This window comes from Aythya ferina (genome assembly GCF_964211825.1).
Source record: "Aythya ferina genome assembly, chromosome: 5".
In the NCBI taxonomy this organism is placed as follows: domain Eukaryota; kingdom Metazoa; phylum Chordata; class Aves; order Anseriformes; family Anatidae; genus Aythya; species Aythya ferina.
In genome coordinates, this window is record NC_140301.1 from 30,291,910 (window position 1) to 30,313,727 (window position 21,818).

Below are 21,818 nucleotides of genomic sequence, written 5' to 3' on the forward strand. Positions count from 1 at the left end.
AGTACATGTACCAATGTTCACAGAAGCCAATAAATACATTAAAACTTCGTTATTTCGTAAGAACCCCATTAGCTTAAAATTGTGAATCCAACAATGGGTTTTACAACAGAAAATTTCCCAATCATCCATTCCCACAAATACAGGCAAGAGGTAAGACCTCATGTCCTATTCCCTCCCAAATGTGCTGCCTTTCTTCAAAATTTTCAGGAGGAGAAAAAATGAAAACACACAAATGCTTTTGTACAAGAAAGTTGCAAGAAGGAGTCACCTACCAGAGCGCCCACAGTCTGAGCACGATACAAGTTCCTCAGGCCGGCCACTTTTTTTGTTCATATTGGAGCCTCCGAGGCAGAAGTCACAGTAGTTATTGGGAATGATGACCCCGTCTGGTCCTTTCTGGGCTGCAGTCGGGTTAGAAATCAGATTTACTTAAAGAGCATTCAGTTCAGATATTTCCCACTTCTCTTTGATATAATGCTAACTGGGTGAGTTTGCAGGCCACACAAAATGTTGTCAATTAAAACAAGAATTGGGCTGTATAAATCACCTCCATCTTAAGTACACTGTATGCTGTAGCTATTTCACCTGAAATGCACTTCACCATTTCCCTTACAATGCAGCCGAGCTGGTCCCTCACCAGGACATGCTGCCAGAGATCCCTGTGCAGTTCAGGGAATTCATAATACACACAAGCATATAAACATACCCTAATGCAGAATCAGGCCTAAGCTGTTGGTAAGCCAAGCCTGCTTTTTCAGACAGCAGCCATAAATGCAAACACACAAAGCACAACTTCAGAAAGGAAAAGCATGTTCCCCAAAACTCAGAAACCTACAGCAGGGAGATGGAGGGAGAGGCACCCTCACTCGTTTTATTTCACATATTTTCTAAAAAAGGAGGGAGGCTAGGTTCTTGTTTTCCACCTAGGAATATTGGAAAAGAGCAGGCACACACTGGGGCTCAAGTACAAGGGGAGGCTTTTCCTCTAGAAGGGAGAAATGGACAGAAGTCTTCAGCATCTCTAGTTGAGCAGACCATCACTTTTTTTTTTTCTTTTTTCTTTTTTTTCCTCACAACTGTCATTTTCCTCCTTTGCTTTCCAGAGAGAGAAAACTTCTTGTTCCTCCATAGTCTGACCAGGAACCATGAAAGGGTGAGGGAAATGAGGGAAATGGTTGGTCTTGGTTTTTCCTTTTTTAAATTAAAAATAAAAATTCCAACGGTATACCTGGCCTAAGCCTACCCCATGTGGATTGCTACAAACTAGAAAATGAAGACCTTTAAACTGTGTCATCTATATTTAATTATCCTTTTAATGCATATTTTGTAACTTGCAGATTTTTAACAGATGTTTTGACAGCCTTTATTAATGATCTTTTTGTCCACATCCAAATTTCCCCCACAGAACAATGACATTCTAAAGGGCTTCTGGTAGCAGTCCAAGACATACAGTTAAAATTAAAATTTCCTCTGAGTTCCATCGTTTTTTTCTGGTTTGGGTGCATCTAGTTACTCATTCCCTTCCAGCTGTTGATTATTTGAGCTTTTTGAAGATTGGTAGCTGAAAGATTGCAAGTAAGGTGAAATTAAGAAGAAAAATAAAAATAAATAAATAAATAAAACCATAGCACTGCAAATACAGCATTATCTTCCTACATGATCATCAAGTCCCTGATGTATTTACTAAACAATGGGTTTTGCTCTGAAATGGTGGTCAGCAGATCCTTGGTTCTCCCAAAACCAGCCATAAGCTCCCACTGTTAGGTTAGCATCCTGCCAGTTAGCAGAGAGGCATTTAATACGCGAATGCAAGATAAGCAGAAAAGAACTGCAACCACGTGGAAGCCTAGCACACAGACTCATTTTAAGAGCTGTAACAAAATGGTCATAAAGTTGTTACTTGTACTTTTTTTATTTTATTTTTTTATAAAAAGCAGATCTCTCTCACATTTATTTTTCCCACTGCAGCCCCACTCTGAAAAAGTTAAGTCATTATTTCTGTATATTTTGCTGCATCTACAAACAGGTCAAATGCAATACAAGCTCAGCAAGCCCAGCATCCAGTGATTTTTTGTTCCTTATTACTTCACTTTTCATGCGAGTTTCTTAAAGCACCTTGCAGCTACTAGGAACCTAATATTAACCCTCAGTGAAGTCCAAAGTGCCTTTTGCCATCTAGCCAAAGTATTACTGCGCCCTAATTAAATTTCATGGTGAAGAGGCACCATGGCATTTTACAGCTGGAAAGACCTGGTAGTAGGGTCATTAGCTGGCTTCCTCAAAAGCACAAGAATTCTGTGGTGAGGCCACAAATAAAAACAACCATTCAAGGTGCCTGCCAGTGTACTAAGCAAAGAGCTCTACTTCTACATGGTGTAGGATCACATAACTGGTTTAATGTGCAACATATACTGACTTAAATTTTCCAACGCAGCTCACGAACCTAAGACCCACTAACAGTCGAACTGGAAATGGGACAGGGGAACTCATGAAAACACGTACACCGACCAATTCATCTACGGCGTGTGGCACACGTGGAGGGTTTTCATCGGCTGTGATGAAGCTGAAGGGATTCTCCCAGACTACTGGCAAGGGGAAAAGCACACTTTTTAATCACTTCCTCTTACTTTTTTTTTTTTTTTGTCTTCCACTTTCATTTAATTTTTAATGTCAGTGTCTATGTGCTCATCTATTGCTTGTCACTCATAATATGCACCTGGCTCATCTGACTCGGATAAGAGATGTCAGTCCTGAAAAGTTGTACACAGATTAAAATTCCTGAAGTTACACCAATGTTGTCTTTAGTGATGCATCTTCACAGCCAAATACACCAGTACAGGCAATGTCTCCAATGCTTTTTCATTCTAATGGGTACAAAAACTGGAATGAAGCCTAACTCAGGCTTATTTTCTTGATCAGTACTGTACAGCGAATTAAGCCTCAGGCTAAATAACAGAAGGCTTAAGAATAAAAAGATTTGCAGATGACAGTAAGCAGAGTTCTTACTTTCAAAGGATTTTTTGTGTATGTCCTTAGTTTTTACTTCAATTTTCCTGTAGTTCACAAATGATGAGGAAATTAAGAAACAAAGCAAAGACAGAAAGATACAATGTACAATATTCATGAGAAGCATATCATACACCAAAAGCCCAACCCTAATCCCTCCCCTTTATCAATAAAAGTATTTACAAAAGTATGGGAATGGATGCACAAGTGAAAGCAAGTAAATTACTAGCGACTAACGTGTTACTGCTTTTCATCTGAGACAGAGTAATTAACTAGGTATACACTTTTTGCACACATTAATCACAAAGTAGAAGGTGCTTGCTTAAGCCACATGATAGCTCAGCTAATGAGAAGTAACTCACCAAGGTGTGCTAGCTAAATCATTTTGATCAGGTGACTACAGCCAAGGATTTTGTCTGAAAAACGTTCACCCAGAATCAGAAAGAGTTTTAAAGCAAAGCCGTGAAAAACAACTATGGTCTCGTCCTAGCTTACACAAAACTCCTCTGATTTTCTTTTACATTACAAACTGCTACAACAGATCAAAAGCTTTGTGGAGCTTTGAGGAGTACTGCCTGAGCTAAGGTGTTCTCATAGGGGGGGTACTTAAATCACCGCCTCTTGCAGTTTCAACTTGGTCTCACTTTCTTGTTTCATCAAAGGCCCTGTCTTCATCTACATCTGCCCCCAAATAAGCAGTGTATACTGGCTTTAAAAATCCTTTTTAAAATGCATTGAGTAAGATCTGCACTGGTCAGATGATGGTTTAACTGTACCCGAAAGCTGATTCATGTGAAGATAGGATGCAGACTGAAAATGAAGTCAGTATTTCCAAATAACTTTGGCTTGCTCTTATTCTGAAATAGATTTTTTTCTTCTCAGCCTAATCAAGTGAATTTCAAACTATATAATGGTAAGCTGAATAAATTCCTTATTAAAATATAGTAACATCATTCACAGGAGTCTTCCTACAAAACAAGTATTGTAAATTAAATCAATGTTGTAGTATATTACAAAGTAACTTTGCTCTGTAGACAAAACCTTAAATGCTAAACAAATTGACTGAGTTTAAATATTTAAAATAAGTTCTATGCCTTCTTGATTTTGCAGGTAGGTGGTCTAGCCAGAATTCTAGCTTCCTTTCTTCTCCCTCAAAGTAGTCAAAGAATCTAGAAATTATTTTCCTGTTTTAATGATAAAAGCTGCTTCTAGTGAAATAACATCAAGAAATTAGGATTTTTATTTTCTTCTGATGCTGTGTGACACGATAAGAGCCTCAGGTTCTAGCTCTCATGGCTGCACAGAATAAATAACCTGAATGGAAGGCAATTCTTGTCCCTGAATGGAAGGCAAAAGAAGCAATGCTTGTTCCTTTTTTTAACCCAAAAGTTCAGAACACAAATATTTTCAAAAGGTTTCCTTCTAAATGACACTCTTAAAAACAAACAAAAGCTAAATAAGTAGAACAGTGTATTTTCTCAATTTTCTGATTTCCAGCTGAAGTTATTTTAATGATTTGGATAATGATCTTTAAACACCTGTAGGTGGAAACAGCACTGAAAAGAAAAACTGGTTTCTCTGCTCCTTAGTACTGAATCACAGCCACATACGTTTCTTCAGCCTGTGGGTACAGCAGCTTGATACTGAGCCACGGTTTAAGTGGTATATCCAGGTTTGCTAGCACTTCATCTCTATTTTGTATCTTGTCCACAGGACTGGAAAGGCGGTGGAGGAGGAGGACTAGAGCGTGTGCCTCAGGGTCAGGGTGGGGGCTTGTGCCTTGTTTATTTAAATGATTACAGTGAATTGGCTACAATCAGACATAAATGCGTTCCCAAAGGGATTTTTCCTAACACATTTTGTCCAGCTCTTACCTTTTTCTTCTGGGCTTGATCCAAAACCAATAAAGTCCATTGGAGATTTTCAATTCAATTCGAAAGGCTTTGAATGAGGTCATTTACTCTGTTTGCAACAGAAATTTCCAGAGCACAATAGAGACCACAGGAACCTGCGTGCAGGCCTGAATCAAGTCAATGCGCTTTGCAACAGAGAAAAAGGGGTGGATTTGCTTTTTTTTTTTTTTTTTCCTTTTTAAATCTACAAGACCCTTTGTCTGCAGCTGGGGCCCAGTTTTCCTTTCCGACACCTCCCTTCTTGAAGCACAAGCCCAGCGCTCAGCCGCACGCGGCCTGCCTTGGCGGAGCCCCTCGGAGGACCCATCTCATCCCAAGGCGCTGCCATCCCGTCCCAACCCGCCACCCAAGTGCCCCCATGTGCCTGGGGCTGCCTTCCCCCCCGCCGCTGACAGAGCTCATCCCTCGCAGTTCTGGCCCGTTTCCATGGCGACCGGCGTGCCAGGCCAGGCTGCCTCTGGTCTTGCCACCTGTTATGACTCCAGCTCTCGAGCGCAAGGAGTCGCCGCGCGGCCCCTCGGCCTGCTGCTCAAAATTGCAATGAAGTAATAACAACGAAAAAATGGTACTGAGGAGAGGGGAAGGAGAGTCAAAGCATGGACCCTGGCCTGTCTTGAAGCATATCTTCTGAAGGAGAATGGAGGGCGATGCCTGGCCAGAGATGCACCCACGTCTGCCTCAGCACTGCTGGGGTTAACGAGCAATGGTGGAAGTCATGGAGGTGGGCCCCAGAGGTGCTTCTGTGCCCAGTGCCCAGGCCCAGACCCTGCCCCAGAACCACGCTATAAAACAAAAATATATGACCCCTGGTGTGGTGAGGGAGAGGCCAAGCAAAGCTCAGCTGCATTCAAGGCTCTTGCTCTCACTTGTACGTGGCCAGGCAGAGATGTGCACAGCCATTTTTGCGCTGTCCTCACCAATGAATTAAACACGGGGTTTTTTCACTGCGGTTTTTCAGGAAAAAAACATAAATCAAATTGAATGAGAGGAAATGGCGAGTCTCTTTGGGCATGTTTCCTCTATCATTAATAGCAGAGATAAGCACGTGGGCTAACCCCAAACTGGGAAGTGTTGGGGCACTTGATACAGAGACCCTCCAGCAGGCTGCAAGCACAACTGAGGCTGGTAGTGACACAGCTGTGCTGATGTGGCACAGCATTCAACCAAATAACCTCTGCTCAGTGTGTGTGAACCTGGGGTAGCACTGGGAAACTGCTGCTGTTGTGTTCCCGGTACCAAGCTAATCATTCCGCACAGCCCCATGGGCCCCCAGGGGCCCCACCGCACATTGCGGTCATGCCCTTTGCTGGCAGCCAGAGCTGTACTACTGCGAGAGGTGCTGCAAGCTGCCAACTGCAAGTATTGCCAGTTCTCCCTAGTAACTGGATTTTGTCTCCTCTTTGGGTTAGTTGGTGCTGTGAGGAAAGAGGAAGCTCTCGCCTTCACATGTTTTAGCAGCTCTGACAGGCTGCCTTTCCTACATACCCCCTGCTCATGGGGAGGCACAGCCAAGGAGCGCTACAAGCTGCAACAAGCGAATGCTACCAGCAGCAGGTACTTCTGTAGGAGTCAGAGGAAGCCTCTGATTGTGGGGGGAGGAAGAACATTCGATCTCATCTTTTACAGGAATTGGTATGGCCCTTTAGTTGAACAGCTAAGGAATGAGTTGGGAAGCAGGCAATGGAAGGTAAGCCAATGAAATACAGGATCAGCTATTGAGATCTAGGAGATTTGGGGTGTCAGTGTTCCTGCACTATAAGGCACGCTTCATACAAATGTCTGTGTACTGATCTCAGAGGGTCTTCAGCAGGAGCACATAAGACACTAGCCAAAATCCCACTGCTCACAGTAAATCACTAAAAATAGACCATACTGTAATTGTCCAGCACCCCATGAGAATTAACAGTAGGAGATAAAGAATAGGCAAGCAGACAAAAAGTCCAACATGTTAAAATACAGATTTCCTGATTTTGAGGGGCTCCTCTCCTGAGGCTTGGCTTCTGGCCATCAAAGTGCAGCATTCCTGTCAGCTCAGGGAACTCAAGGAGGGGTCATGCTGTCCAATATACGGGGCAGATCAACAGCATCCCTCAGCATTCATATGAGGATGGCCATTGTCTTCAAGTTGGTCCCTGTCACATGTTGTAGACTTTGGCTCTAGAAATTGTTCACGGGAGGAATGTCAGAAGGCAGAGCACCTAAGTTCAAATTGAGTCAAATCTTTGAGTTTTACTTAGTTTAAAATCTACATGAGGACAAAAAGCATGGAGATAGCACCTCCACAATAACAACACAATAACAACAACAAAAAACACAACTTCAAACAAACCAGCCAAAAGACCCCTATGGGTTTCTGTACATAGGAGATAATTTTGAGATTTTCCAGTATTCTGCCACTCTAAACATCTGATTTATTATTTCCTTAACATCTCAAAACACAGGCACAGAAGTCTGAGAAATTTACAACTGCAAACAGAGTTTGAGTGGAAATCGTTATGCATCTCCAAAGTCTGCAATCATTACAGCTTCTTTTAGTATCCTGACTTTTTTTTCTTCATTAAAACTAGCCCTGGGAAAAAAAAATAGATTAAACTAATGAGAAGTCAAATCAAGGCAATGTACATATTTTCACTGAAAAAGCACCTGCTGCAGGGTGTCTTGTCACAAGGTGAGCATTGATGCACCCTTGCACTCAGATGTGGCTCCTATCATGGCCCCAGTGAGGATCAGCACTGAGGCAGGGAAAAAGTAGGCCTGATGTAGCTTTTCAAATTGATGCTGCTTGTGGAGAGGAACAAACAGCTCGTCTCCAACTGAGGGGCTGACTCTCGTCATTTATTCATGGCCAGCCCCCTGCCTGGATGGAAATAAAAATGTTTCAAAGCTGACTGTGTGGGGGAGCTGGAGGACAGCTTGGAGGCACACTGAGGTTAGCACATTAATTTTTTATCTCTGGAGACTGGGTATCCAATTATGCTTAGAGTACACAAACAACTTTGGCTGGTCTCTCCAGTAGAGATTTATCCACATCATAAAATCGGCGATGCAACTGGGCACAACAGCCTGATGCCACGAAACAACATAAACAGGTGGTTTTATAGGTCAGATGTGCAAGCTCGCAGAGTGACAGGAGCTCGCAGACCTGCATGCTCATTAGCTAAGCCTACTGCAGGTACGGCCCAACTTGCACACCACAGCTAGGCTAGCAACAGCCAGCACAATGTGCTTTATTTAGGATCGTCATTGGCCAAAGTGCTTGTGGGCATAAGTTCAGTTGCTGTTTATGACACAGCTGCCATTAACCAACGTTTCACACAGCAAAATACCACTGAAAATTCTCCTCCTTTAATGGGGAGGAAGTTTTTCTCCATGTAGACAGACTATCCTATTCTCCTGGGAATTAAGGAAGCGCATTTATACTCATGCACTCATTCACACACACATTTCAATAGATAGAAGTCTAATGTAATTCCTATATCAGAAGTGTCTCCAAATTTGAGCGCCAGCTGCCCCCAGAGCTGGCCTGTACCCACAGAGTGAGATGGAATAAAACAGCAGGTGTTTTGTGGCAGTCTTGGATGCACCCTGGGCTCACAAATCTCACACTGTCAGTGCCAACATGTGGAGGAAAAGGCAGCAGAAAAAAATAAAAAAAGGCTGAGAATGGTGTAGGATCCTGCCTTTTTATTGGCGGACTTGAGGAAAGGGGAGTTGCCTTTTTTAAAGGTTTTCTATAATCTCCTTTTCACGAGTCTATACTCATGCCAAAAATCAGAACGTATGTCAGCAATAAATGGGTGTGTAGGCAGAGGCAAGACTAGGCACTGAGGAAGGGCTGTTTATCTGTGTCAAAGAGCTAGATAAGACATCCAAACAAAGCAACTAGAGCTCAAACAAAGCCCAGGCTGAGTTGTTTTAGGAAAGGCAAAGGGCAGAGAAGACTGTCAAACTATCTTCCCTGATGCAAAAGATAATCTATAGGAAGAAGGACAGAAGGAGAGCTGTAAATAAACAAACCATCTACACCTGCCAAGGACAGTGAGACGTGCCAGGGAGGTGAGACCTGGGGCTTGGGCCAATCCCCTTCTTTGATACACATCTATTCAGTGGCTCTCAGTTTCAGATAGATCCCTCCTATCTAACTCTCTTTTCCAGGATAAAAAATTCCTGGATAATTTACTGAACTGCCCGAACTAGTCTGTGCATGAGGAGAAGAGCAGAGGTAAAGGGGTCTGGGTGTGCAGCAAGAGACAGAGCCATCAGCTCCTTAGCTGGCACCAGCCAGGGCATCTGTAGCTGTACCCAGTAGGAGCCATGCTCCAGAAAGCTCGCTCCTGCATCAGCAAGGCTGCCATTGCTGCGGGTACCGCAAGGAGCAGAGACTGCAGAGCAGACGTAGGTACAAAGGAAGGAAGTTCACACTGCAACTGCCCGCCTGAACTTCACTGACCCAGTGCTCACCTCCCACAGCATGAAAAATTCCAAACGGCTCGTTTGAATTTGCCTTGCTTTTGCTAAATCAGGCTGCTCATATCTCTCTGACACACTGCTAAGCAAATAACCAGACCCTGCTCTATACCATATCTCTGGTCCTCCTGTGCAGTAGGTTGCGGATTAGCTGTTTGGATTAACATCCCCCCTCCTCCCTCCCTTTCCCCCCAAGCCCATGCAGAGAGGATTCTTGAAGCCCGAGCCCTGCGACACTGCAGACCTGTCAAATCTAATTCATAACACATGCCTAGCAGTTCTTAGGGGAGAGGAAAGATCTGATGCTCTGGCTCCCCACCATCCCCCTGTACAAAGGGACCATTTAATGACTGCACATTAGCAATGTGGACAATTAGCATTCACATGGAAGATAAATGGCAGCATAAATTAAATATCGCCAAGTGAAAGAGCAAAGATGCAAGATCTGAGCTCAAGGCTGTAAACAAATAAACAGGCAAAAAGGAACAAACAGCCACTGCGACAGCTAAGCCATTTGGGAGAGTTACCTTCCGGCGTCTGGGACTTTCCCCAGGGGTGATCTTCACATTCGCATGGCTGTTGCCTGTACCTCACTGGCTCCTGGCTGGTTGTTAAGCAGATTCTTTCCACTCAGGAGGCTAGATGTCAGAGGGTTTTACCCTACTGCTTTTATACTTCTGCCTATTTGGGGATCAGCATCAGCAGCTTCCCTCTACCACACACATTACATGGGAGCTCTGGGGGAACACAAGCCCGAGCAGCTCCCATTCTACCCCTTCCCATAGTACGTAACAAACCTTTCTTTCCATGGGCCAAGTCCTGCTGCTGCTAATCTCTCCACGGCTCTTCTAGCTCCTCTTCTTGCTAACTTCTATCAATTCCTAAGCACCAGAAACATGAGGGCTGAGACTGCCCTTGGCCTCTGTGACAAGCTGAAGGGTAATGGATGCTACCTTTCTTTGTCTGGGCCCCTGTGCAAGGCCGTTATGAATAGTAACTCAATACAGACTGGCAACACACCTCTCAGATATGCAACTATTACTAAATACTGCAGGCACCAAAATAATAATGATGACGATGATAAACAACAATGGCAAAAATCAGAGGTAATATAAATGCTAAGTAAACAAGAGCTACTGGCTGAACACTGACAGTCTCCAGTCTGCCCAAGCAGTCACTCTTAGTGCATTGACAGCTCAAGTTTATCAACAGCTGGAGGAGTCAAAATTACCTTTGCTGTGAACCTACCAAACACATGAATAACTGAAAGGTAGAGCATAAAAGTGACAGAAACACAGAGACTGCCAAATGGGATCACACTAAGTGGCCCTTCAAGCTCAGACAGTGGCTAGCAGCAGATGCTTTGGAGGAAGGAAGCCCTCCCCCCCTCCATCCCTGGGGACAATTATCAATTATCCTCCTCAGAAACAAAATGTTTTCCTACTTCCATATTTCTTCCAGTTCTTAATATATTATAAAATGTTTGCCTTGATATTTTTCCCCATAAACATTTTATTGCTTTGTCTGCATTGTTCCTTGCTTTGAACTAAAATGACAGTTCACACAGTGATCTGAAAGGACTTTTCATAAGTGAACAAAGGTATCAACACAAATCCCATGGTAAAAGCGACTATCACATAGTATTGCACACTGGAAAACTGAGAAACAGGGGCTTAGAGACTTGTCAGTCTCACAAAAATCAGTAATAAAGCACAGTCTCCTTGACCCTTCATTCTGTGCCTAAGAAGCAGGGGAAGGACAGTCAAACATGGCCATCTGGGCTATACCTTTTTCTTTCAGCCCTGCATTGGTGTGGAGAATCTAGGCATGTAACTGATGTCATGCTCCAGCATTCCTCCTTGCAGATGAGAACTGATACCTTTTCGTAGATTTTTTCAAAACTGTAACTAAGAAGTGCATTTTGGTAAAGATGAGTGTAAGCCTTCTGAGGAGGAGATGCAGGGATAAGGCAGACAGATGCTGTAAATTTCATAGCTAAAAATCTGAGGCATGGATAAAGGTGTCTTATTCAAAGGCAAAACAAAGACAGCCCCCTGAAACAGAATGTGTATTTCCTTGACATCCCTGCTAACAGCCACTAGGAGGCTGCTTGACGATGGGTGGGTTGGGCATCTCTTCTTTTCCCCCCCTCTCCCTGCCACCTCCTCCCCACAGGAGCTGTAATGGAAAAGTGACTTGCTGCAGAGATAATGCTGGGTTTGAAATGAATTCCTGACTAGCTGAGCCAGCACTGGTGTGAGCAGTGGCTGATTAGCTCCAAGCATCCAGGTACCAATCACTCACAATGGAGCCAGGCAATCACGCCAGCCTCCGCAAGGCAAAGAGCAGGTGGAGGCAACATCCCTGAAAAGGATCTCAAAGGCAAAGAGAAAATACTACTCACGTTTGTGGTTTTCATTTCTGTGGACAGGGGAAGAGCGGGTCTCCTGCTCGCGGGCTTCATCACCCTCTTCGCTGGCAAGGTGAGTGTGGGCATAGTGGTAGCTCAGCCCGGGCCTGTTCTTGTAACGCTTGCCACAGACTGGGAGGAAAGGAAATACGAGGGAGGGGAAGAGAGAATGGAAACATCAGAACAACCTGCAACAATGACAGCATCCTTTAAAATAGCACTCCCTTCTCCCCTGGCAGTAGCACCACAAACTCCATATTCCTGCTTGAAATGCTACCGATGGGTGTCAGTGAAAGGTGACAGATGCCAGCCCTGCAGCCCCACGGCCCCAGACAAGCGCTCTTCCCACCATGCTGCCAGCAGCCCTTCCTACTGGCCTAGACAAATGCACATCCAGTCTCCGCAGCTCATACCACCCTAATCCTCTCTGCTGAGATTACTAACAAGATTGCCCATAAAATTAAATGAAATGCCAGTTCTGATGTTGATGCTGCACAATGCACAGCAAGGGGAACTGGACCAAGAAGAAAGGGCATTATTTTCTTGATTACTGATCTCTCAGAAAAGGAAACAAAATTACTCCTTTTTTCTTTTTTTTTTTTTTTTTTTGAAAAGGAAAATAAAGTCTTTCTTTAAAAGGGCAATAAATTGCTTTATTCACAGATTGCCAGTCAAGACAAGGAGATGGAAATCATCCATAGTTTCTTCCTAGAAGAACATTTAACAAACTTCACATTCAGCAATCACAATAAATAATACAAAGTGTGACATGGAATCCTCCTTCTGAACACTTGTTTGCTTTAGGACTAAGCCGACAGGCATTAAGAACAGGATCAAACAATTCAGGCTGATAAAAGGGCTACAAAACATAGAAGCTCAACACAAGGGCAAACTTCATCATAACATTCATTACATACAAATTCAGCTTCTATAAAGATTTTAATTCATGGTATTGTTTCTAAAAGTTCTCTCTTTTCATCTTCAAAGCAGTCTCTGAATCAATTATTGCCATTCTAAAAGATTAGGAAACAAAAGCTGAGAAGCTTAGTGCCCTTCCTGCAGATTTTTTCTCCCAGCCACACTTTCACACTTTTGTACTGGCTTCACTGACCTCCAGGATATCACACAGAAATAAGTGGTACTATGTCCCACGTGGCTTGCTTAGGAAGGTGTGTCAGAAGATAGAGCAGAACCCAGCAGCCTCTAGTTCTGTCTTGATTTTAGATCTCTTGAAAAGATCCCCGGAGGGGAAGTCACCATCCAGTCCTAAAAACTTCACTCAACTGTGATACCTAAAACGTATCTTGCAATATATATAGATTCCGTTCCCCAGACACCTGAGTCTGGGAATGTCATTAAGCTCTATAAACAAAAAATCTTAAAAAGACCCACTGCAATTATTCATTTCCAGCTAAGTAAAACTTCCATTATTTCACTTTTCTGCTATTGCTCACAAAAAGCTAACTGGTGGTCCACGTTGTGGAACAGAAGAGAGAAAATTGTAAATCAAAGCCTACTATGGTAACAGATTTCATTCTCTGTCTCTTCTAACTGATTTGTAAACTCCCTCAAGGAAAATACTTTGCCTTATTATAAACGTGTAAAACAACCTCATGATATGAATAACATGTCTGATCTGGAAGATTAGATACTTTTATCCCAGTTTTCACCATTCTGAAAGATGATGATCATACAGTTACTGTAACAGAGCAGATTTTTTTTTTTTTTCCAAATGTAATGTGTCCTTAGCACAGAGTCTTAAGTCTTTAAATTCCCTTGATTTAGAAGTGAAAATTCCTGCAGGAGACAGGGGAGAAGTAGGAAGGATTAAAACACTCAGATGTATACGCTCACCCATTCTTTGAAGCATCTGCCTTTGTTACCTATGTAAACCTAACTGTGCTGCCTGATATTTTGAAGAACTGTTCTTGGATGCACACTCTCCTCAGAAGTTCAGTTTGGTCTCCCTTCTTCTGGTACCAACCATGTATTCTTCACTGCATTCTGGACTGGGAAACTACCTACTGCTCATCTGTGGTCTTACAAAGCACAGGACAAGCCATGGAACAGATATTGACAAGGACCAAAAAGAAAAAATAAAATATATATATATATATATATAATAATAAATATATATAAATATTATTATATAATATTCATATATATATATTATAATAAATATATATAAATTATATATATATATGTGAATATATATATATATTCACAGTTAAGTGAATAAGTACAACTTTTGAATACTGGAAAAAGTGTAACTCGGAAGTAATCATCAAACTAGAGAAAACTACACAATGTTCACTGTTAAAATGATTTTGGAAGGATAAGTCCCTCTAATTAAGCAACTGTAATGTCATTTTTTTAGAATGGTGAGAGAGATTAACATTCCTAGCAGATGACTGGAGCATCACACTAAGTGTCCTAGCCTATCCACCTTATCGTGTTTTTGAAAATGGAAGTTAAAAAATTTTACTTTTGCTAAGAATTACTGGTATTCTCCAAAACTTCTATCTGCTTAATTTATTTTCAGAGCACTATCAGATGATCAGTGCTGTACTGATAGTGGAGGAGGCACCTGGAGTTAGCAGCTACACAATATATACTATCTGACTCTATCTTGCTCTTATACAGCTTGATCCTGCATTACTGCTAATGTAGGTGCAAAATCAGATAAGCTCTAAATCCCAGTCCCATTTACCTCTTGTTTTGTCTGTTTTAAATTTCAAAACAAAATTATGTCTAAAAATTCTAACACACTACATTTCATTTAGGTCTACCTGAAAACAAATACACAATTCTAGCTCTACAGGTATTACCTTATAAAAGCACAGCATCCTTGAATGAGAAATGAATGAAAGCTGTATGAGAAAGGTCTCATACAGCTTTCTCCCTCAATGTACAAAAGGAAACTTGCATTCCCTGCAGAAATACCCAAGGTTGTGGCCTTGTCTCCACTCCCTACAGGATCCTGCAGGGATTTTAGCTGCAGAGTTTGGGATGGCATAGGAAATCAGATCAGGTGGGTTTGCAGACTTTTCCTTCTCCAGAAAAAAAAAAAAAAAAAAAAAAAAAAAATCCAATAGAAAAAGAAAAAGAAAAAAAAAACAAACAAACAAAAAAAAAAAAAAACAGCAAGTATCAATATAAGCTAAGGCAGTAGTAATTCTGTAGCTGGGCACTTTCCACTGGCAAAGCTCTTTGAGATAACCTTCAAGGGTGGCAGCAAGCTGAGACATTCCTCACTACAAATGAATTTAGAGGACTTTATACCCAGAGCTGAGGCAAAGAAGTTATGTTTACAGAGTTCTAGCAGATCCTCTGTAGGACCAAAGATTTGTAGCTTCCAGCAGCCTTTTTTCTGGGTGTCCAGACATTTCCTCCATTCAATGTTCTGACATGGAAAAAAGTCTAAAGCAAAACCATGAGTTGAACTGCTGGGATTTCCTATTCCCCAAGCAGATCAGACTTTTATAGGGGAAAAAGGGTATCATGATATTACTCAGGCAAAAGAACCGCTGACTTCAGTGACAATTTCCTAGGATAAAAGCTAAGTCAGAACTTCATGGTTTCTCCAACAGACTGGAATCTTCCCAAATTCACCCTAACTTCTTATTTTCCAGATAGAGCACATTTTATTAATCTACCATATTACTGTGCTAAGAAGGAGTTTCTATAAAAGGGTGATCATTAATAAATGCTTAGCTCTTATATAACTCTTCCTACTGCAAGACTGGCTTTTCAAACATTAATTAATCTTCCTCCACATTCCTGAGTGGGAAATACTACCTTCATTTCACTTCTGAAAAAAGAGAACCACAAAGGGGTTAAGTGGCTTGCCCACACAGTGATTTTTCATCATTACCAGGATTAGAATTCATGAGTTCCAGTACCAGACCAGTGCTCACACCACATCTTTCTCATTCTTGGAGCTGACAAAAGCATAATGGGAACTGGTTCCCCCAGTCAGAAATGTATGCTGGTGGTTATGTTCTAACACTACACAGCTCATACATAGCAAGTGAGAGTGTGCCTTCCATAAACTTTGCTGGGTGGCCTTGCCTTTCTTTCAGTGGCTTTGGCTGTTCTATCTTTAATTTTCCATGCTGGGTAGGCTCATCATCCTTGCATGTGTTAGATTTCATCCTGAATCTCAACACTGGAAAGTTGACAATCTTTAATTAGGTAGCCAAACCCAATGAAAACAGCAGGAGTTTGTAGAACATAACCTCCTCCATTTCTGCATTCAAAGGACATATTTTGCTACAACCTGATGCGAATGCCATCTTAGAAACAAGCTGGGTAATTAAAAGCTAACATGGCAGTGCAGATCAAACAGCACAGATGAGGAAGATTTTATTAGGCCACCAGACGCTCTCCTATGATGAGCCTACATCCCTTCCAGTTTGAAGACTGAAGTGAAGACGTTACACAACTATGTTATGGGGAAAAACCACAACTTGCAGACAGCTTAATCACAAGCATTGAGCACTTCATAAAAGAGAGCTCTGTTCTAAGTTATGGCCTGTAACAGCCTGTAACTCTTTGGATAAGCAAATTTTCTCTCTGTTTACGTTTCTCTATGAGTAAAATTAATATAAAATACTTCTCCTCCTTTCAAAGAAGGTTTGAAATCTATGACTTAAAAGACTTCCTCATCAAATATTTAATAGCAGTGCTGCTGTCATTTTCAAATTGTTACACATTTGGTCCTTGGCAGGCTGTGAGGTATATTCCAGCCAGCTCTCCACATACATTTTACACAATCTGTCACCAGTATGACACAGAAGGAAACAATCCGTGTTTTCAGTGGCAACCGGAAATTGGGGGAGGATATATGCTTTTTTCTTTTTTCCCTTGCTGAGTCTTGCCCCCTCATTGTTGTTGCTTTTCTCCTTTGCCTCCTGTTCTTTCTCCTCAATGGGGCTGTGTCAAAAACAAAGCTTAAGTTAACTGATGGCAGGCAGTCATTCCTCAAAGTTATCTTCCTGTCCTCCCATTCACTCCAATACAAAAAAAAAATAAAATAAAAACATGCCTTATTTTGCATTGGTTTGGTAATATAACCTCCACTGTTACAGTTATGTCCACTCTCTGGTACAGAGAGATCTCAAACATTAACACAGTGTATCTTGACCTCCACAGATGGAAAGGCATTACACTTGTCCCTCTTTGATCAGTACTGTCATGTTATACACCTCTTTTATCAGAGCAGTTATTTATTAACCCATTTCTTATGGGATTTTCTGTAGGTAGTAAATAGTCTTTGTTTCATTGCCCCCGGAGGGACAAGTCCCAGAATCTATCTTTTGCATTAAGATCACAGGAAGGTTGAACTCCAAAGCAAACCACACACAGGTCAACAATGCACATATATCCAACAATATGTACATCCACATTTCAATAAATAAATTGCTAGCAGGAGCAAAGCAGAAAACAGATACCTTGTAGGATTAGAATCACAATTCTATTCCCCTCTTAACCATATGACCCACTCCACAGCTGTGTTATTCAATATTAAAAAAAAAAAAAAAAAAAAGTGTTTTTGCCTCTCTTATGTTGGCTTTTCTACCAGTAATATAGTCAATGAATGGCAAGTACAGCAGCTATGGTGGGAGAGATGTTTGTTGGGTTCATCTGAACAATCATCTTATTCTAGATCTTACTGCTTATTACCTACTTAGAGATTCACTAGAAAGGATAATACCAGGAGATGATTTAGGGCTTATGCTGCTAATAGTTTAAAGGGAAGCTGAAGACATGATGGAGATTTATAAGAAGCAAGTAAAAACATAATGCTATAATCAAAGTATTTTAAAATAAGCTTGCCAGCGTGGTATTTAACCAAAGGTCTAAGAAGCAGCAGTAACAATGTTAGATTCATTCATATCTGTGAGAATTATGATAACAGATTAAGTCTCGGAGAACTGGTAAAAATCAGCCTACATCATGACTTATCTTGCAAGCCTTTGGTACTCCAGCAAACCTTACAGAGAACAAATGAGTCGTTTCTTAAAATGAGTATGGCAGGATCAGGTCATACTCAGAGGAGAGAAGAAAGAAGGCAGGTGAAGTTATTAAGCTAATTACTTGACCAGTCACTTTGTGAACATATACAGGAATATAGTTCCTAAAGAATAGGCCACAAGGAGTTATAGTTAGCAAGTCATGCTAGAACAACATACATGTAAATTAACCGTTTAGTGTTTTGTTTTGTTTTTTTTTTTTAAGGAACTCAAAAGAGAGAGATCCTCAATTCCCATTGAAGCTCAGTGGAATCTGTTCATCTTAAATCACTTAAACTATCCGAAGTTTCCAGCCTTTTGTTGGCAGAACCTGTGATACATTTACTGCAGAAAGGGAAAGGAGAAGAAAAAATTAACCTTAAAATACTGAAATTTCAATACCGTGCTGGATGATGAACTCACAGAGAAATCCAATTGTTTCAAGCTCTAATGATTTGAACGTAGGATGTTCTGATTAATTATTATTAGTTCAAAGTCAAATTCAAAGTGTTCAATAAGGCACCAAGCCTTATACAATCTGGAAGGCACAAACAGATAGGCTGGGATATTTACAGAAAACAGTTTAAGAGGTTACCTCCAGCTGAAATCAGTGAGAACTGGGAGCCTAACCTTTTGAAAACTTCACATGGCACTTTTCTGCATCTTCAAGCACCTGAGAGTGTATTTGGGGCTCAACATTTGCCTCTATTTGTACAAGTAACTTGAAGGGTGGAATTGAGAATAAAAGAATCAGACATGAAGAGAACTGATTGGATAAAATATTGGAATACTAATAAAAATATACCATACAAGTTTCATCAATCAAAGAATGTTTTTTCAAACAGCAGCATAATTAGTAAATATTAAGATGACATCTTGTGTAGATCAATAAAACATGGTATAACAGGGGAGGACAGTATAACGAGGAAACTAAGGATGACAGATATTCAGCCTGAGTAGAAGCAGGTTGAACAGAGAAGGAACAAGAAGTTACAGAAAAGGGTCTATTAAATATGAACTCGCATGTCAGACACAGGTGAAAACCCTGTTGCCACTGGAAAGGAGTGTCTTGCATTGAAAAAGGGTTTATTAGGCAACCTATTAGATCAGCCACCTTTCACAGATATATAACAGATCAAGTTGCACACATCCAATTTATATAGGTAAGTATAAATTACATATAAATGTAACAGCCATTTGCCTTTCTTCGGAATTGTTTCTATCTTCAGAACAGCATCTTCTACTTAGTGCTGGCCACTGTTATTCAAAGAAGAATCTCTGAGGATTTTTCAGAGAAAAGAAACAAGCTTCTTAAAAAACTCTGAAGAAAACAGAGCTGAAAAAAGCCACGGTAACTGTTTTCAGACATAGAGAGAAGACATTGTTATCCACTAAGAACAGAGCAAGGACTTCTGTTCTTAGACTGAAGCAGAGGAAAATCACTATAAGTAACTGGAAAAACCTGAAAATAAAGTTTTTGACAAAAGAACCAGCTTCTACAAAATACTGTAGGATCAGTGTCTCTGGGTACATTTAAGGTTGCATTAGTCACTGATCCAGCAGAGATCATAAGAAGGTTTTGGTCGATTCTCATTTTTGGGCAAGGAATGGATCTAAATACATATCTCAGTCTCAGAGGGACCATGAATAAAGGATACAATGCAAACATAAGTTGTTATGCTAACATTGCAGTTTATACAGGAATAAAACTAAAAGGAGGTAAGGACATATTGGTTAAAGGAAAAGAGAGAGAGAAAGAAGCAACTCATTTAGAGATGGTCAAGGGAAATCTTCCATAGATGAAGGAACAGAAAACAAAGGTAGAAGTAGGTAAGTGTGTAGGGAACTATCAGTGGGAACATGAATAAAAGTAGATACATGTAAATAAGAATGCTCATGAGTGACGTTAATAACTCCTGGAGATTCAGGACGAACTAACAAGTCTGGCTGAAGGAAGTAGACATCCAGAGTCATGAACCTCTGCCGCTACAACTGATTGCAACTTTTAAAACAGAATATATTTCTAGATAAAACTTCACATAAGCTCCCCCTGCTTCCCCAGAATGAATAAATAATAATAATAATAACAATAATAATAAAGTAAATATAAAAATAGCAAAATGATTTTCTAAGACTGCAGACTAGCAGGATAGTTGTTCCTCAGCTGATCATTTGACAACCACATGACATCACCACACAACATCAATTCTTGTTACATACATAGGCATTCATACATTCATTCACTCTGTTCCTTCTTTACAAACCACATGCCAAGTTCATCTTGAACAGTATATTCAGCTTCTCTGGAGTAACATCAGAGGCCGTGCTAGCCAGGTACTCAGGCTACATTTGGGGTCTGCTCTGTTAGAGCAGCTGACCATCCCACTGTGATACCATTTCCTGTCTATACTCACCTTACACCAGGTTTCCCTGCCACTTTTTATATCGAGGCTTTTTTCCCAATGAAGCTCAAGGCACAACACTGTCCAGAACAACTGAGTAAAAATCTAGCTAACCCATTTCCATTTGCCAATTTAATGAAATAAAGCATTTCATGATTTTATTAGCAATTTTATTAATGCTTTGAATGGCCAAATATTTCATTCTGAACTCCTGATACAGTATATACTCAAAAAAACAACTGAATATGTTAGAATATTTAATTCTACAAAACAGGCAAACAACCAAACAGAGATTTCGTGCTTTCCTAACACCATATGACACAAAATTTGAAAGCTTTGAAAACATCCCTGAGTATAGAGGTTCCATATTTCCAGCCAGCTTTAATACTGGGATGAACTTTAATATTGGTGCATAGCTGAATGCTTCTTCCACCAAAGGCAAGCCTTTTCAGAAATAACGTTGCTATTTTACAACACAAGGGGCACTGTCAGCTGGATACAACTCTTGCATCATCTTACTGACACACAGGCTAGGTATTTCACATAACCTTCTTACTCCTGATGAAGTCTGGTGATATACTAATTTCCTACAAATATGAACGCACAACTGTGAAAAAAGGGCATTCTTCACCACAAGTCATTTTTGTGGTCATACACTTAAATACCAAAATTAGTTTTAGATATGCTTATGTATTCTGCTTTGTGGTCACATTCCAAATTCAAATATCAGAACACATGCAGAAAAAGCAACCTGGAAGTAAATTAAAGAATATACAGAAAAAGTAAAGTGTCCACCTGCTAAAGTAATTATTCATACCAATAATGTAATTGTAGGAATCATGTTCTCCAAACCATGGAACAGATTCACTATTTTTGACCTGCACATGGCCATGTAAAACTAAACTATCTGCCCAAAACACCTCTACCTGGAGTACTGCAAACCAATATCTAACCTACCGTGATCAGATTGATATTTATTTATAAAATTATTTAGCAAATCATTTCAAATTAAAAAAAAATCATTAAAGAAATCCTTTACTGGTGTACTGATCACCCAAGCAGGAAAAAGGTCTCAGAACGGACAAGCTAATTATTCACTATGAATTGTATGCAATATTTCTACAGAAAGTTAACATTGGCATAGTATTATTTCAGGAGGATGGCACTGCAACTGGGACAGTTCTTCTGCTCCACAGTCAGGTAAGACTTCTGCTATCACATAACCCTCTTCTCAGCTATCTACAATGGAAAAGGAGGAGTTACTGTGTAAAGTCTGGATTCCAAAACTCCTTATGACTCACCCTCTGACTATATGTTTCTTAAAAATGAAGGGTATCAGCCAAATGAAATAGGAAAGTTTATACTTCCAAAACCAAAGAGGAAATTTATGCTCCAAAATGTAAGCCAAGGCAAAATTCCATCAGTACAACAATGTACCAGAACATAGACTTCAGCTCAGATTTCTGCCGCCTTCTTTGGTATCTTAGATGTTTTATCTACTCTGTTCAAATCACTACTATGCATGTTGTGAGTTCTCTGTAAGATCCAAAAGCAGAGCAAGATCAGACGATAAAGAGTCATTATGTTCAAAATGCGTACATCATTG

General features: G+C 40.7%; 1 protein-coding gene across 8 annotated transcripts in view; it reads right to left on the reverse strand.

Annotated features, from left to right (window-relative positions):
* DPF3 (double PHD fingers 3) overlaps window positions 1-21,818 on the reverse strand; it is a 159,602-nt gene that overhangs the window by 30,092 nt on the left and 107,692 nt on the right. For all 8 annotated transcript variants that reach the window (XR_014693664.1, XR_014693665.1, XM_084521369.1 and 5 more), the window contains 2 exons: window positions 11,791-11,928; window positions 273-401 (listed from right to left, as the gene is read on the reverse strand). Coding sequence is in view for 6 of the 8 variants with exons in the window: in XM_084521369.1 (XP_084377495.1) it covers window positions 273-401; window positions 11,791-11,928 (267 nt within the window). In the remaining 2 variants the exon portion in view is untranslated. The remainder of the gene's footprint in view (window positions 1-272; window positions 402-11,790; window positions 11,929-21,818) is intronic.